This window comes from Eptatretus burgeri, chromosome 7, assembly GCF_056783735.1.
Source record: "Eptatretus burgeri isolate ZD-2024b chromosome 7, Ebu_testis_v1, whole genome shotgun sequence".
NCBI lineage: Eukaryota > Metazoa > Chordata > Myxini > Myxiniformes > Myxinidae > Eptatretus > Eptatretus burgeri.
Genome location: NC_140967.1, coordinates 82,234,741 through 82,262,195, shown reverse-complemented (window position 1 = coordinate 82,262,195; position 27,455 = coordinate 82,234,741). Strand labels below are relative to the sequence as shown.

The 27,455-nt window shown below is 43.3% G+C and overlaps 1 protein-coding gene across 2 annotated transcripts in view; it reads left to right on the top strand.

Annotated features, from left to right (window-relative positions):
* Positions 1-27,455, top strand: part of LOC147023641 (uncharacterized) — a 113,649-nt gene that overhangs the window by 25,690 nt on the left and 60,504 nt on the right. Inside the window, exons 1-2 of one of the 2 annotated variants that reach the window (XM_085889267.1) lie at positions 18,322-18,860; positions 18,950-19,194. In XM_085889267.1, the coding sequence (XP_085745393.1) occupies positions 18,617-18,860; positions 18,950-19,194 (489 nt within the window). In that variant the 5' untranslated portion in view covers positions 18,322-18,616. Of the gene's footprint in view, positions 1-18,321; positions 18,861-18,949; positions 19,195-27,455 lie in introns of those variants that run through there. The other variant, XM_085889269.1, reaches the window with a different exon arrangement.

The window sequence follows — 27,455 nt, the reverse complement described above, 5'->3', positions numbered from 1 at the left end:
AGAACATTTATGGAGAGACTTGAAGATTGTAGTCCATCGACAATCCCCAATAAACTGGGCAGAACTAAAGCAATTTTCACGTGAAGAATGGACAATGATTTCACCATCTCACTGTGCAAAGCTGGGAGAGGTCCACCCAAAAATACTCACAGCAGTCAATGCTGTAAAAGGTGCTTCCACCAAGTACTGACCTAAGGGGGATGAATACTTCTACAACCAGTGAATTTTGAATTGTACATGTTTTTACAGGTATTCCTGACATGTAACCTCCTTCTGCACTTTGTCTCATTCGAATATGTTTCCCTGTTTTGAAGAAAAAAAACAATATTACTTTTCAACACGCCCTCGTACAATGTCTTTAGAAATTGAGTTGTGGTTTATTCTCCCACTTTTTGATGTGCAGGTAATGCAGTGTGTCAATGTCATTGATGCCCATTTCCCAAGCTATGACATGACAAACACAATACCCAAGACTTTTCAGATGTAAAATCCAAAAGGGTAGATAAGTGTAAAGTGGAAAGAAGGGGGAAAGGGTGGTAGGATAGCATAGAGGTAGCCTCGTCTCTGAGCTATCTATCCAGGGTTCAAATCTCAATGCCGCAATGAACTCTCACCGTGGTGTCTCGCATGCAGTGTGATGCATAAATATATGTGTGCACACCATCCATCGGAAGGTCGATAGCATCTGTCTGCCAGCTTGGTCACTCTATGGACATTGAATATCTCAGCATCCTTCATGAAAAGGAAGCAAGTTATCACAGAAATTCTGGGCAAATTCCAAATTTTTGCCCTCCCGGATCCTGCTGGGAATACAACTCAACAAGTTCAACGTTGGCCAAAGAGCTGCTAAGGCAGCTCAGACACTCTGTCAAGCATAAAGTACATTCCATTGAAAGAAGGGTAATTTTGCTAAATGATTAACCCAAATCATAAAAAGCCAATTAATTACTTCGATTGATGTTCTCCAGGCATTGGATAATTAAATTAGAAATTCTCCATTGATTTGCACATTCCATGTTATTTTTAGCTCAACATTAATGAGGCAGCTGTTGACACTAATTCAATCAGTCTCAGGTCAGGGAGTGATCTCAAAGGTCCTTGCTCCTCCCCAGAACCCTTAACAATGAAATTCACTACCTTTCACACAATATCATTTTCAGTAATCAATACCAAGTCATAACTCACATGTAAATCACAACCTTTCAATCTTCTTCAAATCTCCCAGACACCTATTACAGACACCCTGAGGCTTGTGATTTAACTTCGTGTATATTGAACACTACTTGAGCCAAGATATGTATTGAGGCTTAAGGGGTTAAGCTACAACATTCCAGCAACTGGTTCGTTCTGACTACATCCTAAAAAGGACAATTTATGGATGAAAGCGTTTCCAACTTCAGAGCAGAAAATCAGTGATGAGCGTTTCTAAAAAAAAATATGTAATCACGAAGTCATATTATATAAATATTTTTCTTGCCTCACATGCTTAAACACTTTTTTTGTATTCTTATGATTTATGACAATTTTCCCTTTTTTAGGAGATTGGTTGAATGATGGCATTCCTCTATCCGGATCTCTCCAATGCATCAGCATTGCGCAAATCCAAACATTCCATGTCTTTCCTGACAGTTTCAATCCATCTCTTTTTGAGGATGTCTTGTCGGCTTCCTTCCTTCCACCATGGGTTTTATTGCTTTCTTCACAGCTTCATCTCCTCAACTTCGTTGCACATGATCAAACCAACCAAGTCTTCTCTTCCCTTAAATTCTGATCTTCACTGGTATTGATTTTTAATTCCTTCTGGATTTCTAAGTTCAGAATTCTTTCTTGTAGAGACAGTCCATCCATCCATCCATCGAATCATTCTCATATCTGTTCCTTCCGTTATTTTTGCATCTTTGATCCACACATTTCTGTTGTTGGCTTAATGGTTCAGGTGGTGGGCTTGGAATCCTATGATCCTGAGTTCAAATCCCACTTGGCTGTTGAATTAATACCGGGTGGGGTTGACTCTACCTGTCATCCTTCTGCGATTGGCAAAATGAGTGCCAGCCTGCTGATATACTGTGTTGGAGTGGTGACCCGTCACGGATTGTACTCAATAGCCAAGAAGATTGCTTAGGCAGCACAAATGCTCAGCACAGAGTATGGTCCCAAAGGATGGATGGATGGATGGATCTACATTGCCCACATTTTGCTTCCATATATCAATGCCGGCGTGATAACACATTATAAGCTCTAACCATTACAGATAATGGAATGATGTTTTGTGTGCAGCCTATGGCTGCTGGTTGCATCATTTTCTGGAAGTGCGGCTGTGCCGCTTACACAGGACCCCTGTTACCAGTAAGCTAGGCATCGTTTTGCCAACCTTGGAAACCTTAAGCCAGCCACCTTAACCGTGAAGCCAATACCATGCTTATAATGGAATGTTTATACAGTGCTTAATTATACCAACTGGTTATCTCCACATTTTCCAGACTGACTTTCCTCCTGATCTAACAATAGCTTTTTTATGCCTCTGCAGAAGAAGTCGCCAGAGGCATTATGTTTTTCGGTTGTCCATCTGTCCATACGTCCGTCCGTGCTAATTTTCTGTTTTGACTGCAACCGCTTATCCGATTGACACAAAATTCTCACCATAGGTGTGACTATTGGTGTACAATGTGTTAATTATAGTGATGACGTCATACGTTACGTGGTGTGGCGACCATGTTGGAAAAAAGGAAAAACTTTAGGAAAAAGGGGAAAAAAAGGTAGAAGACAGATAAACCACCAACCTGTCTGCAATGGCGAAGTGATAGGCCCATAAGAGTCAGCTTCATTGCGGGAGATTCCAATAATGTTGAAAGCCTTAGTTTCCACCTCATCAACCTGAGCAAGATGTGAGGCAGGGAAACCAGCACAGAGGGGATAGCAGTGCTCCATGAAGCTGTGGGTGAAGGCCTGGTAGGTGGATAGGAATTCAGGTACGCAAAGGAAACACTTTGTATGACAAAGGATGTCCAATAGGCGGCTTGTTTTGGAGGCCAACTTTGAGATATGATTTTCTAAAGAAAGATCATGGCCGATAGTGAGACCTAGGTGTTTGAGTGACTGCTAAACTTCCTCAAGAGGATTGCTAAGAAGGTAGGTGGAAGGGGGAGGGGGTTCCAGATGGTCCTTTTGAAGAGAGATAGTAAGAGTATGAGATTTGGTAGGATTGAAAGACATATTGTCACAACCGAGTGTCCGTTAATATGGAATTCCTCGGAGCCAGGACCTTTCGTCCTGAGTGATGGTCAAAGCGGTCTTCTGGCCCTGCATTCAATATTTACTCTTCTTTCCCCAAGATTGCCCAACTGAGCCGAAACGACAAATGGCTGAAACATGCTTTCTTACCTGTTAAACAATATATTTTTATATTGAAAAGCACAGTGAAGAGGTTCGACAAGACACTATCATAAACGGAACAAAACAAGCGAGTCAAAAGACACAAAGAGGAAAATTGGAATACACAAACTTATGGAACAATGAATGAGAAATAATAGCTCAAATCCTAACTCACTCGGTGCCACAAATCACACTTACAGGGTGTTTCAAAAAGAGTGATGCAATTTTAAATGTCTATTTACAAAGAAACAGAAACCTCAGGAACGTGAACCAAACATTTCTTGACAGCTTATGACATGGTATTTTCCATCACTGATTGCTGTTGCAGTAAGTCACTGCTCGAGTTTGTGAGGGCCCAAGGTCTGAGATTGGCATTTACACAAAATCTTTGCAATTGACATTGTCGATGTGTGTCCCTCCACGGTTCAGACATGCATTGATCCTGACTCCAAAGTTCTGTCCAACTTTCCTGTAGGTCTCATGTGGCACTGCCTGGAGGTAGTCTGACACCTCCTTCTTTCGATCATCCAGTGTGGCAGAGCGGTTGGTATCTCATGTCATCTTGACTCGGTTTATGCGTAATAGAGATGATGTCTGGGAAAAGCTTCAGTTCCTTAGTGAGGATACACCAGACTGATGTTGGTTTGATGTGCAAGCTCCTGGGAGCGCCGGCAGTGGGACTTCTTGGGACTGTTTACTGCAAAACCCCGCATGGCATCCATGTTGGCTTGGCTCTTGGTTACTGATGCTGGCCTGCCACTGCTGCCCTTGCTTTGGTTGTGCACTGTACCCTTGTGCTCAAAATGTTTCACAATATGTTGAATGGCACAATTTGTGGGTCCATCACGTGTTCTGAGGTCATAATATTCCTGGCATAACCTCTGGCAGGTGTCTACATATTATTGTCTCATACCATAGAGCCACCATTTTTGTCTTCAGCTTCACTGTCATTGGCATGGTTGAGCTATGGAGCTAGAAATCCCAGAGAACAAATAACATGATAACAACACCAAACCCTGAAAAGTAAAACGGCATCGGTCAAAAAATGAAGAAATGGCAGGAAGTCAAAGTTGTATCAATCTTTTTGAAACACCCTCTATACAACATAGTAATGCAGGGGGGGGGGGCTTCCCTTTTCTTTGATGCACAGGGTGGGAGCAGGACACAGCACACAGGACTATGGGTAGGCCCTCCACTTGGCCATGTCATCCCCTTTGTAATTTTTACTTGGAGGTCTCCTGTCCCTCTAAAACACATGGTGATCCCAGCTTGGATCGATCCCACATGAGGCTTCTCCTCCATGTGAGGTCTCTGTCCTCGTTTGCACATGAGCCTCTCCTTGTGGACTCTCATGCACGAGCCTCTGGTGTCGCCTCTGGTTGTCTCTCTTGAGCCTCTCCTGTGGACTCTCTGATGGACCCTCCCGTAGCCTCTCCAGTCTTGACTGAGTTCTCCTCCTCCTGGGCTCACGTGCACACTGTTCTCCTCTCCCTCCTGGGCGGAGTCTTGCTATTGGGTCCTACCCATGGGGGCAGCTCCTATAAAAGTCAGGGTTCATCATTTCTTCTGGGCTCTGCAGTCCACTGCGCTGCCAAGGCTGGAAGACTCATCCTCCTTAACTCATCTTTCCATCCTCCTGAACTCAATCCAGGCTCATCCTCCATAACCAAAGGAAAATATGTGCCAGATGTGCTCTGTCAACTAACCATTCAGCCAAGGAGTGTCAAGTAAAATTACATTGCTTTCAGTGTGACAGCACCTGTCATTGCTCAGCACTTCATGATGCCAGTTGTGCTATCCTCGATGGACCAACAGCAAGGAAATTTACCAAAGACTCTTCAAACCCTCAGAGAGTATCACATGGCCTTCAAAACATGGTGAGGAGCAACCCTCAGTGATTAACAGGTGTCTGGACATTTGTGATAATAGTGGATCCAGAGGAAGGTCTTGTTCCAAAATCTGTCTTGTGAAGGTATTCATTGCTGGTAATGCTGAAAACTTTCTGAAAACTTATGCTGTGTTGGATGACCAGTCAAATCAGTCTCTGAGCCGCAGCGAACTCTTTGACCACTTAAATGGGCAAAATGATCCAGTCCCCTATGAACTCAAAATCTGCTCTAGAACTAGAGGCGTATCAGGAATCTAATCATCGAATCCTTCGATGGAATCGTCTACCTGCTGCTCTCGGGGCTAATTGAGTGTAATGCTATTCCTTGTAATTCCTCCGAGATTCCAACACCGGAGGTTGCAAGGCTCCACTCCCATATACATCCCATCACTGAAATGTTTCCCGAACCTGACCCAGAAGCAACTTTCTTGCTGTTAATTGGACAAGATGCTCGCCAGCTGCTTAAGGTCAGAGAATCTCAGAATGGACCACCAAATGCTCTGTGGGCACAGCGTATGGACCTTGGATGAGTGATAATTGGTGATGCCTGCCTGGACGGCGTCCATAGCCATGAGCAAGTGAGGGGCTATCGTACTCACATTCTTGACAATGGAAGACCATCAGTATGTTCACCATGCCCTAATCACGTCACTGACAAGGACGTCATCCCGCCACATCATCCCGTACCTTCAGGTCAGCTCTTCGGGAGATACTGCGATGACAGAACCGACGATGACGAGGTCGGCAGTGACGTCTTTCAGTTAAAAAGGAATGATGACAAGCCGGGTCACTCCATAGAAGCCAACCGTTTTCTCGTGAGAACAGAGAAGAGGTCGGGCCAGATCAGAGAGAAGAGTGGACCAGAGAGCAGAGCTCTCTTTTATAATTCATCAGCAGGGGCGGGGCTTGAGAGCGAAACAGGTGGAGTGATAGGTGTTTCCCCATGCCCTCATTGGCGCACGGATGCTTGCCCTGGCATTAGCTCCGCCCAGGCGAACATTCTGCACTGGAAATGGACTCATTTGCTTTGCGATTTGCAATGCGACGGAGCTCCTAGAATATCATGGCACTGGGGTATCTGGTGGCGCTCTCCTGGCAGGAGCATGCGCCGGACACCCAATGAGGGCTGCAGTTGAGTGGAATGCTTGGGCCATCCCCATGTTGCTGAATGGAATTCTGCATACACTTGAGCTCCAAGCTAGACACCAGAACGTCCAGACCTGAGAATCTATAATGGTACGGAGCTCCCTCATATCTTGCTGGTCCAGAGGGATGTGGTGAACGTCGGTGGTGACGGTGTTTGAGCAATGTGAGCGGTGGTGTAGCAGTGAGCATAGTGGTGAGCCCACAGTGTGGAGATTCACGGTGGTTGAGGAAACGTGGTTGTGGTGGTTAATGGCGACGGTAAGCGAGCATAGGTTGTTCTGGTGATTTTTAGGAATGTGTTGGAATGGTCGTATGAAGGTTTGGAGCATTGTGGTTCGAGTACGGCGAAGGTCTGAGGGGAGCGTCAGTTGGGTAATGGCCTGAGGTTTGAACAGGAAATGGCACACGTATGAAAATTAAGGCCATCCTTGTTGCTATGCGTGCAGGCATGCGTGAAGAAAAGAGGTTCGTGTGTAAAGTCAAGTAAATAAAATAATATAGAATGGAAATAAAGACAAAAAAGAGCCTCAAAGCCCTCGCAAATGATTTTGCCCCATAAACTCACTGGACGTAAAATTGGGGAAGGGCTTTCGAAAACAGACACAAATGAAACTAGAAGGGCACTTGGTAGAGCGCACACCTCTGCCACGTAATGCCTGATCCATGAGAACACATCGGACCCAATACATTTTTTAAATATCATGCTATACAGTACTATTGTTGTGGGGCCAGGTATCGGTGGCGAGCACGACCGCTAGAGGGAGCAGTAGAGTCGGCTCCACCGAACACACCGGAATTTAGGTCGTCACCCTCGGATAAGTCCGAAAGGCACGGGTCCCTTACAGGACCATGAATCGCCAATAATTCGACCGCATCGGGTAGGGTCAATTGCCAAACTTCAATATACCTATTTACCCACGCGGCAAAGCTACCAGGGAATTCACACCATTGACAGACCTCGAGCGGGACGAGCCGTTACCGTGCCCGAACCGTGTGTAACCCGAGCGGATGGTACCGAGGCCCGTCGGTCCAAATGAACAATTTACTGCCTCACTATTTCTCAACAAGCACCGTTCTAAGCCAATAAGAGAAATGACAGGGAACGAGCTGGGACATTCAACAATATGGAAATTTATTACAATAATAATTGGGGCGGGAAGCACGTAAGGGCAGAGTTATCCGAATATCAGGCAGGCAATATACAGTGAGGAAAAGCACTTAACAATTCTACTTAAGAGACGGGCCCACACACAGACACACACCCAAAGAAATGGACCCCGTTGGGTCTTTATTGAAGGCTTCCAGCTTGAGTAAAGGTGAGATGGAGGCCAGAACCTGTGCTTGGACCTGTCCACCTCGTGCGGTCTTCGACGATCTGGCTCAATGGCGGGACTCAAACCCGCAGCTTTCACATGGCGTCAAGGACGAAGGCACCAGGAGTGGAGCGGCAGATGCCAGCACGATCTGGACAGCAAAACAAGCGAGGAGGCGGCGAGGCAAGTGATTCTCCTCAGGCTCCGACACACAACCAGGCTCTGACGCCAACATGAACATGAACCCGAACACGAACACGAATAATCCTCCAAAGGGAACCTGGTATTTTTATCCGCTCCCTGAGCGGGGCGGAGCCTCAGTGTTGGACGCTCTGTGCGCGCTTGGTTGGACAGGGATCAGGTGCGTTGGCTCGGTGTTCGCTCCTGATTGGACAGCAAGGGGAGCCTGCTAAAGCACTAGTTCAGTGGGGGATTTTTTTATTGTATACCTTGTCGAGGCTCGTGAGAGAGCTAACACACAACGCACAGCAAGGGGGGGGGGGCATGAGACAAGAGGGGTGGGAGTGGGAAGGACAAACCAGTGGGGAACAGAGACATTGGGAGATCTGTGGGACGGGGAACATGGGGAATAGAAGATGGACATTACAGGACTTTATGTTGTGATTGGGCACGTGCTGTAAAGTGCTAGTTCAGTGGAGGGTGGTTGGTTTGGCAGATCTAAGGATTTAAAGACCTGACTATAAAACAACTTTGCAGCACACGTACACTTAATTACCCATTAAACAAAAGACGGGACCCTAACTAGAAACACATACTTACCGATATAACTGATCTATAAGGACTCTGGCTGTTGTGTGCAATGGGTTCCAGATTCATAACACTATATCGTTTTTGGCCCAATCTCTCAATTTTGAAGAATCACTTAAAAAATGATAGTAGTCGGATCCGGATCCGGATATTCACCAAAATCTAATCAGTTCGTCGTTGTCACACAACCGGTCCACAAAAATTTCCACAACTTTTTGAGATATCATGTACACAAACAAACAAATGAAACTGCTCGTTGAGCAAGGAATTGCCGGAATAACTTTGTCATATCTCCATGATCTCTGAAAAAACAAAAACCTGGAAATCAATTTTGTTCTTACAAGTCAATAGTGCTACTGTTTAATGAGTTATAGCACTTAGTTTAGTCATGATCATAACTTGGAAGTCAATTGGACTTGAAATGGCGTTTTTATCGCAATTTGAAAGTTTTGACCTGACCCCCCTGACATTCGACCCCCGACCGGTAAGAAGGGCGTTGGTGTGACACCCCCAATGAGACATATGGTTGGATGCAGAATTGGAAGACGCACATTTTGTATTTGGTTTGAAGTCGATACGACCATTTTAACGGACGTTATTGCGAAAATAAGAATTTCGGTTTTTCGGTGACCTTGACCTTGACCTTTGAACTAAATTCACCAAAAAGGACAAGTGTCTAAGTTGGACCATGGCCGACGTCTGTACCCAGTTTGGTCATGATCGCTGAAACGGTGTGGCTGCTACAGGGTAAACAAACACACAAACAAACAGGCAGACAGACACACAGAATGACACACACAACCGACCAACATAATTGCCGAAATTCGAAGGATTCCGGCAATTAACAAACAGAAAGGCTTGAAAACATAACCTCCTTTACCTTTGGTGGCAGAGGTAATAATTAAATCTCAAGGCCATTTTATGTTGTGTGCCATTGCCAAGGGGGAGCACTGGCTTTGCGGAACCTCAACAGTATAGAGAGTCCGATAATTACCATTTATTAGTCGGTACAGTAGTATAAAACATGCAGTAGTATAAAACATGCAGTAATATAAAACAAAAGTAGTATAAACAAGTAGTATAAGTAGTATAAATACAGTAGTATTTAAGCCTGGTGTTGGCGCAGTGGTTAGGGCAGCGGCTTGGGATCCAAAAGGTCCTGAGTTCAAACCCCGTTGGGCCACTGAATTAATACACCAGGGGGTTGACTCAGCCTGTCATCCTTCCGAGGTCGGCGAAATGAGTACCAGTGTACTGGGCTGGTGTATACCCCGGTTAAAATAGGTGTACCATATCCCTGTGTCGTAAGAGGCGATCAGGGTTGAGTCAGGAAGGGCATCCGGCGTAAAACATGTGCCAAATCACTATGCGGATCATACGGATGATCCGCTGTGGCGACCCCTAACGGGAGCAGCCGAAAGAAGAAGAAGAAGAAGACAGTAGTATAAAACATGCAGGTATTTGCAGTTCTGCAACGCGTGACTTGACTCTGTGGCCTGTTTGCCTTTTTGTATCCATGGAAACTGTAGAATACACAGCCCTAAAGGTTACCGGTGTGTCATGACAGGAAACTCAGACTCAGTGCCTGTTTCTCTCCCATGATTGGCAGGTTGGTGATCTCGTTTTACTGTGCTGCCTCATTTCTGCTTCCCTGCTTTACCTCAAGATCATTTTGAAATGGCAACCCTCCACCATCCCACGTCCTGATCCTTAAGTTACTCATGACTGTTCTATTCTTTCTGATGTTTTCTTCCAAGCTGATCTGCAATCTGAAGTGTGGTTTTAAAAACCTTGTAAATCCTGTCTGTTTTACCCCAATCCAGATATTCAAACCTTGTAGCTTGTCCCTTGTCCACCTGTTGTCTTTTCCCCCCTCTGTTAATGTGCTGACCACTCATCCTGTGTCATCCGCTTTTCTGTGAGCCTCAAACTTTGTGTTGAAAAATTTATAGCACTCGAGTTTTTTTTTCTTTCCTGGCCAATCTGGTTCCCAGTGATCCAAATGAAATCCACATTTGTATGTTCATACGAAACCACTGTATCTTTAACATCACCATTGCCTTAAAATTGATGTGCAAATGCAAAATCGGCATAAAAATGGATTACTTTTCACCAGGACTGCAGACTGTGTGACGTCACAGAGCAGGGGCTTCGATCACTCTGGAGGTTTGGAGGGTGAGATTGTTCGCGCTCCAATATGAGGGATTGGGGGGGGGGGGAGGAATGTCCACTCTCACTATGCGGAGTTTTTTAATTACATTTTGTTATCTCAACTACTTGCCTTCCATTGTATTGAATTTTTTTTAGTGTATTGTTATTGATGGTTGCAGTTGAAGTGTTGGTGGTAACGTCGGCCTCGGCAAAACGAAGACACGACACAAAATTCTTCATCATCTACTCCAGACTTAAAGATTCACATCTTGGAAAGAAACTTAACTCCATGTATGTATGCCAAATTGTACGTGGGAATGTCGTGAGGGGGGGGGGAGGACTGTCAAAATTAAGCATGTTTTATCAACATACACCCGAATATGTCATATGCTCATTTGTGAAGCATGATTAGAACTAATCATACATGAACCATAAAAGACCACCTTCGCCGGTGAGTTTTATTGACCATATCGAAACATACACATTGCATGCTGAATGCAAAAAATATAAAACAAGATTGTGGACAAAGTTGAGGCTCGTGGAAGAGCTCCATCACAGAATGGATCAGGACACAACAAAACAAAAGGAAGAGTAGAAAGAGGGGGAAACACCAATGGGAGGGCCGAGGGACAAAATAGAGAGAGACTTGGACAAATAAGGGATGTCGGGAAGAATGAGGGGTAGGAGAGGACACACGGGGTGGACAAGATGGATGCAGAAGCAACTCTCATGAATGAACAAGAACTTCACTGTCGTCACAACCTGCGACATAATTCCCCCACAACCTTGCATGCAGATCGCATCGTGAGTACCAAAGCTGACGGAAATCGGGTGATGTTTAACAAAATTATCAAAGGAACGGCTTTACGGAGGTGCATACCCTGCATACTGACGGGCTTGATTAAACCTTACTAATAATTTTTATTCGACATATGATTAGATTTTTGGGGATCTCTCATCATGAATAATACTCAACCCAAAACAAAGCCAATAGTGGGGCAACTTAGCTAAATATAGCATAACAATTGTGCATTTTGTGAGGAAAGCACCAAATTTGGCACACTAGTAGCCTATCATATTATGAACAGATTTGGATATTGAGCCATCTCAAATTCAGCCGCTGATGGCTGTGGCAGCCATTTTCCACTGCCATCAAAAATTTTTAGATGGCCCAATATCCAAATCTGTTCATAATATGATAGGCTACTAGTGTGCCAAATTTAGTGCTTTCCTCACAAAATGCACAATTGTTATGCTAAGTTGCCCCATCACAATGGAAATCTGATGCAACGACCCTCGGCAGTGTATAATCAGTAGAGGCCTGCAGGCCTGATATCTTCAGCCCACTAGAAAACCAAGATGGCGGCCAAATATCGACTCCAACAAGAACCACACCAACAACAATAGCAACAACAACAACAACAACAACAACCATGTGGAGCTCTTGTAGACGTATGACACGTCACAGTTAGAAGTTGAACATTTGGGAAAAGGTGGGCTTGAGGTGAGGGTGGGGGAGGGGGATTAATAGGGGTAAAAAAAAAGATCATGGTTTTGGATCGGGGTTGATCTGAGGTGGTGGTAAGAGCTGGTTTGAAGAGCTGAAGAGTATAATGAAATTGAAGAGACTGTGGAAGTTGGTTCCATAGGTGGTTTATAAAAGAGAGGAACAAATGAGAGGAAAGAGCAGTGATTCTCGATTTTGGGAATTTAACGAGAAGGGGGGCTAATGGTGGACTCCCAGGCAAAAATAGCATTCCTTTCCTGGAGTAATTCTCTGCAGACTACTGTAGCAGGACCTGTTACCAGCTGTAGGATATGAGAGTACAATTTTCATGAAGCCATTTCCAACTGTAGTATTTTTGCCTGGGCCGTGTGCACACTGCAGAAGCTTGGGAGGAGGAGAGGGAACAACACTGAAGGAACAGAGGGTGCAAGACCAGAAAGGATGTGGTAGAAGACAAAAATACCACAACTATCTGCGACGTGAAAGTGATAGACCCATAGACTCAGCTTCATCCTTGTAGTTTGATTGAACATGTGTTTGAATAATTGATTTGATCATGGCAAGTTTACTGGCTACATTTAGTGGCAAGATTTCCATGTATGGCTCCGAACATAGCATTGCCTTGGTAGCAATCAGAAACAAATAAATTAAGCTTTAGCATAGTTGGCAACATTGATAGAAAGATAAAAAGGTAGGATGGAAAGGATCTGTGGTGCGATGGAGCGAAGCGATCGAGGGTGGGTGGTGGGTCGAGGAATGGAAGGGTGGTGTCTCCTCTCCCCGGGTAAAGAAATACTTTGAATAGTCGCTGTCGTCAATCAAATGCAATGAGATTACAGATGTGATTTTTAACGCAGCAAGGGAAACTGCCCGAAGGCAGACATGAACCTCGTCAACTATCAATAATTCCAGCAGTGTGTGTGTGTGTGTGTGTGTGTGTGTGTGTGTGTGTGTGTGTGTGTGTGTGTGTGTGTGTGTGTGTGTTTGTGTGTGTGTGTGTGTGTGTGTGTGTGTGTGTGTGTGTGTGTGTGTGTGTGTGTGTGTGTGTGTGTGTGTGTGTGTGTGTGTGTGTGTGTGTGTGTGTGTGACCGCTGTTTCTCGACAACCACTGGACCGATCTAATTGAAACTTGCCGGGTATATTGCCGGGGCCCTGTGGATGTGTTTTTTCAAGGTATGTTATTAATCGGACAAGTGCTTCCCAAGTTATTGCCATTTATTTACCAACCAATGACAGGATACGTTGCTGCATAGGCGTGGCAGATGGGGAAGAGATTCTCTGCCACGTTCCCCATTACGGGTTACAACGTACGGACTTCCGGATAGTGATGACTTCGTGTATTCTAATAATTTCTCGATTTCTTATGCGCATTTATAGATAAACACAATGCCCAGTCGTCGTTTACGAGAGCGAAGGAACGGCGTGTGTGGTTGTTGAAGGTTGTTTTTTATCCCGCCCTCCGGAGGGAGGGAGCGGGATATTGTAATCATCCGGTCTGTTATTTACGAAATCTTTAGATTTCGTAAGTAACAAACCGGACGATCACTTCCGGACTCTGTTTGTTACTTACGAAATCTAAAGATTTCGTAAGTATATTGATGACTTCCGTCCTCTGTTTGTGTTTGTTTGTGTGTGTGTGTGTGTGTGTGTGTGTGTGTGTGTGTGTGTGTGTGTGTGTGTGTGTGTGTGTGTGTGTGTGTGTGTGTGTGTGTTTGTTTGTAGGCACGATGACTCGAGAACGGAAGAAGCTCCCAATGTCAAGTTACACCACGTGATTCAGGAGAGTGATGGCTAGCGCTGATTAGATTTTGGTCAAAGGTCAAGGTCACAGTGAGGTCAAACATAATTCCGTAAATTCATGTGGAGAAATGGAATATTTTTGCTTCGGTCGATGTTACGAGTTCGTTTTAACTTCGATTTTAATTTTGTCTTTGGTTTTTGCGATCGCTTAGGACGCTTAACACTCAGTTGTCGAAATTCTGCTAAAAATTGGAAGTTTTGGAGACGTTTTAAGATTGTATAAAAATATTTCACTCGCCGCGTCATGTCTCGTCACGTGGTGCAGCGCGTTCGAGCAGACGCGTTGTTGAGTCACGTAAAGGTTTTGTGTGTGCGCGCTGACGGTGTTTTCGATAAAGATGGTGTTTAAAAGTCTTTTTTTTAATCCCAATAAAGGTTATCGTCGCATGCCTGACTCGCTAAGCCGTCGGATTATGTAAAGATTGTTGGTGGATGGCCGAATATTACGGTTTTGTGACTTTGATAAAATAATATTAAATGATTGCGTGGAGAAATGGAGATTTTTGCTTCGGTCGACGTTACGAGTTCGTTTTCACTCGGATCGCAATTCTGTTTTCACTTTTGGTAAAGGCTAAGAACGCTTAATACTCGGTTGTCGAAACTCTGGTAAAAATCGGATGTTTTGGAGACGTTTTAAGATTGTATGCAAAATATTTAACTCGCCGCGTCACGGCTCGTCACGTGGTGCAGCGCGCTCGAGCAGACGCGTCGTTGAGTCATGTAAAGCTTTTGCGTGTGCGCGCTAACGGTGTTTTTGATAAAGATGGTGTTTAAAAGTCATTTTTTTATCCCAATAAAGGTTATCGTCGCATGCCTGACTGGCTAAGCCATCGGATTATGTAAAGATTGTTGGTGGATGGCTGAATATTACGGTTTTCTGACTTTGATAAATTAATATTAAATAATTGCGTGGAGATATGGATATTTTTGCTTCTGTCGACATTACCATTTTTGATGGTTTGGTACAGAATCATCGTAGAAACTTCTGGTTTGCATCGCTACCTTCTCAAGAGACAGCTTTTATTAGACAAGGTCAGAGGTCAAGTTGACGATTTCGTAAGTACCAGTCTATAACTGCTTGTTAGTTTGTCTGTCTGTCTTTTAGCAACTTTACGGCAAAACGGCTTTAGCAAACACTATCAAATTTCATCTACAGGTGGGCAATGAACCTTGGTCGACCCCATTAACTTTTGGGTCCAATTGGATCAAAGGTCAAGGTCAAGGTCACGAAAAGATCAAAATCGTTTTTCACTCATAACTTCGTCAAAAATTATCTGATTTACTTCAAACTAAGCTTATAGTGAACCTTATTCTATTTGTCACTTATAATCCTACCCATTCCTATAGTGAAAAATGCATATTTGTGAAGATCGGTAGGGTCCGAATTTTTGGGGTCATGGTCATCGGTCAAAATTACAAATTTTCCATTAAAACTAAAACATGGTTTCAAAAATACAACTTTACGGGAAAACCGCTGGCTCACACACTGTCAAATTGTATCCACAGGTGGGTTATGAACCTCGGACGACCCCATTAACTTTTGGGTCCAATTTGGTCAAAGGTCAAGGTCAGGTCACGAAAAGGTGAAAATCGTTTTTCGCTCATAACTTTGTCAATAAATGGGCGGGTTTTGTTGTGCCTGGCACCACTTGTTTTGTTTGTTTTTGTTTTTATTTTTTTTCTTTTCTTTTTTATCTTCTCTTCTCTTTGTGTTTTTCCTTGCGATGACATTGTGAAAAGGCAAAATACGTTGATGCATGCGAGAGCGAAGGAACGGCCTGTGTCGTTGTTTCTGGCAAGCGGTTTGAAAGTTTTTTTATTATCTTGCCAAAACGAAGTTTTTGCAAGATATGTTAGTCAGCTTGTATGTTTTTTTTTCTTTTGTTTGTTTGTTTCTCTGTAATCACGTATAAAAAATTCTCCAGAGCACAGTTATCATTGGAATTTTTTGTAACTTCGCATATCAGAGGCCTATAGAGGTCCCTTTCAGTGCACAAAAATTTTAAGGTCAAGGTCAAAGGTCAAGGTCACTGTCGCAAATCAGGGGAGTCGACGAAACCCTTATTTTTTGAGTAATTTTGATCGGATCGTCTTCAAACTTCATGGGAATATAGTTCATGGTCTGGCGCTCAGCTAATTAATTTTTGGTGGCGATTGGCCTTGACCTTCATATGTTTTTTTGTTGTTGTTTTTTTTGTTTTTGGTCTGTAATCACGTATAAATCACTCTGCAGAGCACAGTTATCATTGGAAATTTTTGTAACTTCGCATATCAGAGGCCTATAGAGGTCCCTTTCAGCACATAAAATTTTGAAGGTCAAGGTCAAAGGTCAAGGTCACTTTGTCGCAAATCAGGGGAGTCGACGAAACCCTTATTTTTTGAGTAATTTTGATCGGATCGTCTTCAAACTTCATGGGAATATAGTTCATGGTCTGGCGCTCAGCTGATTAATTTTTGGTGGTGATTGGCCTTGACCTTCATCGTTAGTGCCTCAGGTCAAACATATATGACCCAAGGTCAAATTTTCAAGTTTTAGGAACCATATCGTGTCGTACCTCAAATTGAACACCTCGATGAGTGCTTTCTAGATATGTGAAGCTTGAGACATTATGACGTCATTTGGTGACGTTATGAGGCAAAAGCATATTTTTCATGGTTACTCTGTAGAACGATTCTCATCGGAATCTCTTGTAGGCAGATATTCCTCAAGGAGTCGCTCCTGGTGGATAGCAGCTCTGTTCACCTCAGTGTGACCTTAAAGAAGTCACACGTGGTCATGTTTTGGCAAGATACGGGTCACCCTGCGGGTGACATTTGTTTATTTTTTTTCTGCACGTACGGCCACACACGTACGGGAACGCACGTACAGCCACGCACGTACAGGCACGCGAGAATGAAGGAACGGCCTGTGTGGTTGTTGTTTCCTGCTCGCGGTTTGAAAGTTTTGGGGGGGGGTTGCACGTACGGGCACGCACGTACGGCCATGCGAGAGTGAAGGAACGGCCTGTGAGGTTGTTGTTTCTGGCTCACGGTTTGAAGTTTTTCTTTTTTTTTTTTTGCATGTACGGCCACGCACGTACGGCCACGCATGTACGGGCACGTACTAGTAACATGAAAATCCATCAAAAACTTCGATCAAAAATTAGTATTTTTCACTCAAATCGGTAGGCTGTTAAAGTATACAAAAAGTGGTCGGGGATGTTTCAGACCTTGGATGTTTTACAATACTCCAATAGGAACCTGCAGGAATAAAAACGTCTGATCGGTCAAAGTGACTCATACTGCGATTATTACCCCACACGTGTGAATGAAAAAGTGTGGTTTAGCAATTGCAACACTTTGTCTGTCTGTCTGTCTGTCTGTCTGTCTGTCTGTCTTCAGAAGTCAGTCTATGATCGAGGAATTACTTAATTTAAGTTGAATTTTATATTTTCAACACTATAGAACGTGAATCTGAACACGAAACTGCAATTTCGCTGTACTTTGGCTCTGAATTTGGCAAATTGTACAGCATCTTGTGCTGATCGTGCATTTATCCGCAGGGAGGAGTGAGGTTATATTTTTAGTCTGGCAGTGAAACGAAATAGAAAACATTCAAAACAGGAAACTTACTAGTTTTAGGGACGTCATGAATGACACAAACAAAAGGCACGAAGAACTCGTGTAAACATGTTAAATAAGGTGGGGTAAAATGCATCGACGGAGGGAAACTTACGAAAAAATTAAAGTTTGTGTTTTTTTTCTACAGCCTTTGAAATCTTTATTTTATTTAAATTGAATTATACACTTGAACAATGTAGAACACAAATTGTCTTTTTGTCACATTCAAAAACCTTTGGTTTATCAGTATTTCGACAAAATATTACCGCATTTTACGCCATCACAACCAATCAAATTTGCCACTCGCTCTCTCAGAGTTAGAAAATATCGAGATTCAGACAAGATGACGGCTCGTAGGAAACATAGATGGTGCTCAGAAACGCAAAAAGCAAGAGTTTGAACGTTAAACTATCTTTCCCATGTCCGTTTATTTTTTGTTTTTTTCCAAGACCGCATGGGGTAAGGTGTTCTATGAACTCTACTTTCACCTGCAACTGGATCAATATACAATCTATACATCTTGTCCCTGAGACGCAAGGATTGAAGATCCAACAAGGAAAATCATTATTAATTAGATAATGCTAAGTGCAGAACAAATAATGATTCGTCATGCCTATTGTCTTCGGGATTGAGGCAGGAAGTTGGTGAAAGCATCACGTCCATCCACCTTCGCTGGCAAAGGTAAAGATCGGCTTCCATTGTTTCGGCAACGTGAAAATACCGTGCAGTTGGCGATCGACAGAAGCCACTAGATTTTCAGCATTTGGAGGTGGGTGGACGATCTCGTCCTGCGGTTTTAAAGGGTGTGTGAGGTATGCGCAAGAAGAGGAACTTCCGCCGTCGGTCCGCCCCATAAGTTCATTGAAGTGCGGACGTGGAGGAAGTATGTTTTAGGGTAAACCAGAGTTGCTGGACTATCCATATGTGAGAAGGTTCGAAGACGATCATTCAGAATTCGTTCAACTTATTCTTCATCATCCTGGGAACCTCTCCAGCACGTGCGGGTCTTAAGGTCCAGGTCCACTCTCGGCCGGAAGGGTTGGGCGAGGTCAAAATCTGGCATTGTTTGTCATGATGTTTCTCCAGGGGCCAAAAAGCTGGTTTCTCGTGTTGTTACTGCGCTTGCATTGCACGGCACAGAGTTGCATGAACGGTGAAATGGCAAAGCGTTGCATGGAAGGTGAAATGACATTGCGTTGCATGGAAGGTGATGCGGCAATGCGTTGCATGGAAGGTGATGCGGCAATGCGTTGCATACAACGTAAAACGGCAAAGTGTTGCATGAAAAGTGAAAAGGCAATGGATTGCATGGAAGGTGAAATAAGTTCCTTATTCGAATTATCTTGAGTTATATCCGTTTTCAGGTGAACTCGACGATCTAATCGTACTTCTCACCTCATTCAGAGTATGAACGGATGATGGAAACTCAGGATGAGAACACCGTGCTGAGGTTACCGGAACCTCCGAAGATCATTGATGTCATTCAGAAAGATCAATCCCATTCAGAAAGACCTCCACAACGCTTCCTTTCTTGGTCGTCACCGTTGTTCTACAAAGAGTTACCACAAAACCTGACAATTCCAAAGATGGAAAACAATCATTTGTGCCTGCTTTATCAGACTTGCTCCTTTGTGAACGGAAGATTCAAGGTACAGTAATTATGGTCAAATGTGGCTAGAAATGGTCGTGTTTTGGTTGTTTCCACATTGGAGTCTGTGAGATTATGGTTTTGTTTGTGGTGGGGCAATGGTCTTGTGAAAAATGATTATCTCTAAGGCATAAGCTGTCTGTACACCTATCTGTGCAGTGAACGCATTGTATCATCATTTCGCCATACATGCATGGAAGTTGTGTGGCTAAGCAGCTGTACGTACTGTCTCCCACCTTACCACCCTGCTTTCGAAATATGGAAGGAAGTTGCTTCATATTCGGTGCCGGGTTGAGAAATTTTGGGGTTTTGTTTTGCCCAGAGTGTAGCGTCTACGAGGAAGTGACAGCAGACAGGACAGCCGGCTTAATATCTGTGTGAAGCAGCACTCAGCTTGCAAAGTAGCAGGACAACAGTTTGAAGTCAGATCCTGCTATTTGGTTGTGAATAAAATACAAACCATAAGATAAAGGAAAGGCATCACAACAATATAATTTATTTGCCGATTGTGCGATAACTTCCTTGGCATAGTTGGACTTGCGTGGAAATGAACAGGTCCATTTCATCCATCAAACTTTAATATACATCACCAGTTCTAAAAAATATTTTCCAAACGTTTTTAATGTCCAATATGTAATTCTATATTATTAATTTTTTCCTACCACCAGATTCAAATTTTGAAGGTAAAAGTGTTTCCCCTTGCTGTATTGAAAATTATTCTCAGATGTAGTAGGAATATAAAAGTTGACCAAACCCACTGCAGCAAAGTGGTATTACTAGTACTTCGGAGATGGAAAAATTCGGAAATTTCATAAATGGTCTTTTCCTCAATATGCCGGCTGTTCGAAACATCGCCAGGAAGTTGCATCCTTGTCTGAAGTTGAGTTATCCAAGGTGTGTGTGTGTGTGTGTGTGTGTGTGTGTCTGTGCGTGCGTGCGTGTGTGCGTGCGTGTATTAGATGGTCCATTGCAGTTAACGCCTACAAACCCACTACAATATACTTCCCCCTTTACCAATTCATACACTCCAATACCTTTTCACCCACTTCCCCCTCTATTTATCCACTCTTCCGTCTACCTATTCACCCAGTCAGCCAAATTATCTCGGTCATCCATGAGTCTACGTCAAATTGATCATTTTCAGGTCTCCGGTGTCATATATTTTGAACAAGTCAATGGCTGGGTGGTGGTGGTCATGAAAATTAACATAAAGGTATGAAATGCCAATAAAAAACAAAAACAATATCGGACAACATAGAAATTTAGAAATAAAATAATAGTACTGCACGACGTGTATGCTGGTGCTCCTGACTCTCAACAGCACCGCCTACACATGTTCGCTTCATTTACCTCCACCACCTAAGGTGAAGGAGGTTATGTTTTCACCCCCTTTTTCTCTGTTTGTTTGTTCGTCTCTTTGTTTGTCTGTTTGTTTGTGTGCAGGATATCTCAAAACGTTGTGGATGTATCCGGATGAAAAATTTGTGGACAGGTTGGTTATGTGACAAGGACGAACTGATTAGATTTTGATGAAAATCCAAGTCCGGATCCAACTACGAGAATTTTTTTTAAGTGATTCTTCACCATTGAGAGATATGGCCAAAAATGATATAGTACTATGGAGCATGATATTTCAATCATGTAATGGGCCCAATATGTTCTTGTGGATCAGGCATTACGTGGCAGAGGTGTGCGCTCCACCGAGTGTCCTTCGAGTTCTACTTGTTTCCCTGTCAATATTTTGTTTATTTGGAGGCAAGGTTTTTGGGGTTTTTTTCATCTCTTGAGAAAATATTCAGAATACACAATTCCTACTGATACTGTTTGGACCCTGTATGCTTTTCAACTTGGGCGCTAAAATCCGAGCCTAAAGCGAATAGGGTTTATACAGAGAATTGTTCATGATAAAACATATGTTGAAAACAAACAAACAGTATGTCGTATGATCATTCGCTCACTTTAGTGTTAAAACACAAGTTGAACATGACCATTCCAACTTTCTTAAAATTTCACTGCACACTCCAAGTACAACCACCAAGTTTCAACTCATTCCCCCCTGATGGTTTAGGAGAACATACAAAACAGGATAATCGGATTAAACCATCGTGATGGTTTGCTAATTGTATTATGCAATGCTAATAAGATATATTATGGTTTTGTTGCAAAGATGAAAGAACTGACCTTTTTTATGACTTGAATGTAATACCCACTCCCAGCAAGAATGGTGGGAAATGCTACACGATACACAATCTCATTGGGTTTGGGCAATTGTTAAAATTTGAGAATAGATTTCGATTCTGAACTGCTGTCTAGATTCTGAAAGGAGTCGATTCCAATTCTTCACCAAAATCTAATCGATTCGTCCTTGTCACGCACCTAACCTGCTCAACTATTATGTCCGAATCCGTCCATAACCTTTTTGAGATATCCTGCACACAGACACACAGGAGTGAAAAACAAAACCTCCATCCATCTTCAGTGGCAAAGCGAATAAATTGAAATCATTTAAGTGTAAAATTTTTGTTCATGAGTGAATAATATCAGTGGCATGATTTGCATCCATTCCATTGGGACCAGACTCTGTACAGAGTGTTTGGTGTTACTGAAGCAGTCTCCTGGGCTATTGCGCACAATCCTGGACGGGTCGCCATTCCGATGCAGGATACTCGAATGGCTCAATCATCCTAGCAAGCTGGTACTCATTTTGCCTACCTCAGGAGGATGACAGGCTGAGTCAACCCCACCTGGTATTAATTCAGCAGCATGATTTATTATATATATATATATATATATATATATATATATATATATATATATATATATATATATATATCAGGACAAAGAAGAAAAATTGCTTCAAATTAATCCAAAACTCCAGGAAAATTGTAATTTTTTCCATTACATAAACAATTGAACTAGGTTTACCCATCCATCCATTGGGACCATACTCTGTGCAGAGCGTTGGTGCTGCTTAAGCAGTCTCCTTGGCTATTGGGTACAATCTTGGACGGGTTGCCACTCCGACACAGGATACCAGCAAGCTGGCACTCATTTTGCCGACCTCAGAAGGATGACAGGCAGAGTCAACCCCACCTGGTATTAATTCAACAGCCAAGAAGGATTTGAACTCAGGATCCTAGGATTCCAAGCCCACCACCCTAACCATTAAGCCAACACAAGGCATAGGTTTACCCAGGTAGTGGATAAATCAACAGAAGACGGCTCCTTCATTGCTCCCGACTCTGTTTATTTGCTGTTCATAAATATGCCACAATATATTTTCTGTTAAGAAATATGATGATTTTGGAATTTCACAATACTACTCTATATCAATATTATAGGCTAATGCTGTCTTTCGGATCCTGGAAGAGGTTGACCACACATGCACACAGTTCGTGAATACATGTCTGCTCATTTTCTTCACACCTTGAACAAACTAGACGCAGAAAAACGGACTTCGCTTTGTCTTTTTTGTAAAGAATGACAGGAGAAACTTTTGCTGTAATTTGCTGAACCAAGGAACGGATTCTCGAAGGACGAAGTAAGATAAGGCATCGTAGGAATTGACTCCAGAGACTTGGAACCGTTACAGGTGTGTAATTGGCTCTATGGAATTTAGGGTTCGATTCCCAGTTCTGACCGAGGGAATCGATTCCAACCAGGTAATCGATTCTTTCACCCAAATCGAATTCGCAGAGGGAATTTGCAAAACAAATGGGGCTATGAATCTTTTTTTTAAAGAAGTACTGCATCGATGGCAATCCACCCATCCATCTGTTGGGACCAAACTCGGTGCAGAGCACTGGTGCTGCCGAAGCAATCTCCTGGGCTATTGGGCACAATCCTGGACAGGTCACCACTCCGACGCAGGATACCAGCAAGCTGGTACTCATTTTTGCCAACCTCGGAAGGATGACAGGCTGTCAACCCCACCTGGTATTAATTCAACAGCCAAGCAAGATTTGAACTCACGACCCTTGGATCCCAAGCCCACCACTCCAGCCATTAAACCAACATCAGGCATTTCAATGGAAAGTGACCCGCATTTCGCAGGTTTGGTCAGTTTTGTTTCTGAAAACACGCAGACTCGTATTAATATCAAAACCCATATCGGATGGAAAGTACAATCAATTTTAATGACACAATGTTTCGCTTTCATTCCACTCACAAGGATTGACACAGAATGATGGACCTGTAGCAACCTGCAGCCGATATGCAAAGTATCACTCAAGTCAATTGGCTGCGTGACGTCATGAGCTTTCCCTCACCGAAGACCATGCCACAACCCTCCAGGATTCCGCACGCAGTTTCACTTCACTTACTATCACGTCTAAAATAAAATAAAAACCCACTTTCGTTTCCTACCAACCCATTTTAAGTCACTTCCAATTTGCCAGGTATTGTACTGGTGGCTCGGAAGAAGTACTGGCAAGTTTAAACTTAACCATCTTTCTTCCAAAAATATGTGGCAACTAAGATCTTAGCATGTGGCATTTGTAGTGGTGAAACCTATATACCATAAAGAAATGAAATGTATCTGTTAAAGACCTTGTTGCTTCAAAAGAAGGTGGCCTGGGCTCCCGGATACCTGTTATTGTTGAGTCATGTATATATATATATATATATATATATATATATATATATATATATATATATATATATATATATATACATATGTACATATATATATATATATATACATATATATTGTTGCGTGCCGGGGACCAGTGGCGAGAACGACCGCAAGGTGGGGGAAGTTACGTCGTCTCCCACCAGACTTCCAGAATTGTAGGCCGTCGCTCCGGATAATTTCATGACGCAGCGGGTCGCTTAGCCGACCGTGGACGCCAATACCTCCACCGCGTAGCGTAGGGTCTTTTTGTCTGGAACCAATTTACCGAATTAACCACGTGGTGTCATCTACCGGGGAACCACGCCCTCGGTACGCCTTGTCTGAACCGGATCACCCTACCGACAATGGTAGAGTACCAGCTACCAACTCCGGATCGGATGCAGCCGAGCGGAACTACCAAGGACGTACCAGCTAGAATGAACAGATTATTGGGGATAAAGACCCAGCTAAAAACTTAGATCCGAACCATGCTGGACCAATGAAGGAAAAGACAGAAACAAACTGGGAACATTTCTACAATAATTTATTTACAATACAGCAAGGAAAGTTATGTGGTACAGGTAACAGTTTTATTGGCGATGTTATGCAGGGGAAGATGAGAGAAAGATGTAGTGCGACAATTTTACAACAACTTTCAAAGGAGACACAGAGCAGACTTGCGTGGGAATACAACAGGCAAGATTTACAATGATCAACTAAAAACATTTATGCAGTTCTACTTAAAGATGGCGCCACACACTCAGACGCACACTCAGACGAAAAGAAACCCAAATGTTTGCAAAAGACCCCCGCAGCCAGAGAGGGAAGTGAGCTGAGATCGCAGTTCTCTCGGGTACCTGAACGTTGGAAGGAAGGGGTGCTCCGTGGTGCGGCACCTGTCAATGACCGTGCGGCTCGGTCCACGGACGCTCACGTGGAGACCGTGTCTACGAAAGAGCCCGGGTCAAGTAGAGCAGAGTCCGAGGCGGGGATCGGGGTTTCCAGCTCACTCCCAAGAAGACTCACTTTCCAGCTCACTCACTCACCCTCTCAGCACTCTACCCTGAGGATGGTGTCGTAATTTATAGACCTCTCTCAGCGGGGAGGGGCCTTGGTGAAGCTGACATCACTGTTCGACCTGATTGGACGGGGCTTCCATGGGTCCCCCTTTCTGGGCGGGATTTTCGGCTATACCGGGAAGCCCGCCCACTCCACACGTGTGGACTCACCAAAAAGGAACTACTGCAAGAGAATTTTGCCTCAGACAGCGAGTCGCCGGTTGGGCGAGTCGGTGAACAAGCGTTCGTTCAGCCCATGCGAGAGGAAGGTCCTGTGCTTCATAATGGAGGGGATATAAAGATTTATTAATCTAACTAAAAAAACATTGCAACGCACCCCTTTGATTTCCTACTGAACCCAAGGAGGGGTTCTATCTACACATATACTTAACGGCATAACTTTACTATTTCGGGGAACCTGTATGTTTTTATGCATATGGTTCCTAGAACTGTAACAATATATATAAAGAGTATATATATATATATATATATATATATATATATATATATATATATATATTTCCAGCAATCTGTGTGTGTGTGTGTGTGTGTGTGTGTGTGTGTGTGTGTGTGTGTGTGTGTGTGTGTGTGTGTGTGTGTGTGTGTGTGTGTGTGTGCGCGTGTGCGTGTGTGTCTGTGTGTGTGTCTGTGTGTGTGTGTGTGTGTGTGTGTGTGTGTGTGTGTGTGTGTGTGTGTGTGTGTGTGTGTGTCTGTGTGTGTGTGTCTGTGTGTGTGTGTGTGTGTGTCTGTGACTGCGGTTTCTTGACAACCGCTGGTCCGATCTAATTGAAACTTGCCAGATATATTGCTGGGGACCTGAGGATGTGCCTTTTCAAGGTTTTATATTAATCGGACAAGTGCTTCCCAAGTTATCGCCATTTATTTACCAACCAATGACAGGAACCGTTGCCGCGGCCATTTTTTATCAACCAATGACAGGAAGCATTGCTGGGTAGTCGATGTGGTCGATGGGGAAGAGAAACTCAGCCGCGTTCGCCATTACGGGTTTTTTCTCTTCTCTTTTCTTCTCTTCTCTTCTCTTCTCTTCTCTTCTCTTCGTGTTTTTCCTTGCGAAAAGGCAAAATACGTTGGCGCTAATTGAATAATTGGCCATTAAAAGCCTCTGTATTCTTGCCCTGGACGAGGAAACAAAGAAGAAGCGCTGTTTCCTCAGCGATGTTGTTTATGAAGAGGTGCTAACGAGATAAAGGTGTATACAATGTACATGGAGACGATTTTTATTATTATTTATTTATTGAAGAAAAATTGTTCCAAAAATAATTTATCAAAAAAAGTGCACAACTTTTTTTTGTTTTCGATTGTCAAAACGCTGTGGCCTTTGGAAGTGTTAAGGAATTCAGCTCCACTCAACATACTTGGCGCTTGCCAACGAAATACATCTCAATTTGGTGGTAAAAACGATTCACAACGACGGGTTTCCTTACTCATTGCTCTGCAGTCTGCATTCAACCCCTTCATTTGTCATCTCATTGACCTCATTTCATCTATCTATAATTCCAGCAATCTGTGTGTGTGTGTGTGTGTGTGTGTGTGTGTGTGTGTGTGTGTGTGTGTGTGTGTGTGTGTGTGTGTGTGTGTGTGTGTGTGTGTGTGTGTGTGTGTGTGTGTGTGTCTGTGACCGCTTTTTCCTGACAACCACTGGTCCTATCTAATTGAAACTTGCCAGATATATTGCTGGGGACCTGAGGATGTGCCTTTTCAAGGTTTGATATTAATCGGACAAGTGATTCCCAAGTTATGGCCATTTATTTACCAACCAATGACAGGACACGTGCTGCGTAGGCGTGGCCGATGCGCAATTTAGTTACCAATCACAGGACACGTTGCTGCGTGAGCGTGGCTGCGTAGGCCGGTGCACAGCGTGCCGACGATGACGTCACTTCACGTGCCGTGCTGGTCACGATGGGGATCGATCAGTGCCTTAGTTACCGTGGGGTAGGAGTGCCAATGGTAAATGGCAGCGAATGTCATGGCAAGCAAAGACAGGGAGGTAAACTTGATTTTAATTAACTGTGTGTGTGGAAGTATCACAGCAGTTGTTACTTCAATGCAAGCGATAATTCGTAGAATGGTGTGAACATTCCGTACGGGCACGCACTACTTTTGGATAGTGAGTACTTACTGTATTCTAATAATTTCTCGATTTCTTATGCACATTTATAGATAAACACAATGCCCCAATCCAGTCGTCGTTTACGAGAGCAAAGGAACGGACTGTGTGGCTGTTGTTTCTGGCTCGCGGTTTGAAATATATATATATATATATATATATATATATATATATATATATATATATATATATATATATATATTGGTTTGCACGTACACGCACGTACGGCCACGCGAGAGCGAAGGAACAGCCTGTGTGGTTGTTGTTTCTGGCACGCGGTTTGAAAGTTTTTTTGTTTGTTTGTTTTTTTTGCATGTACGGCCACGCATGTACGGGCACGTACTAGTATATATATATATATATATATATATATATATATATATATATATACACACACACACAGCATATTTTAGTAAGGTAACTTCTTTAATTAATATTATTGATTAAATGTATATCGTATA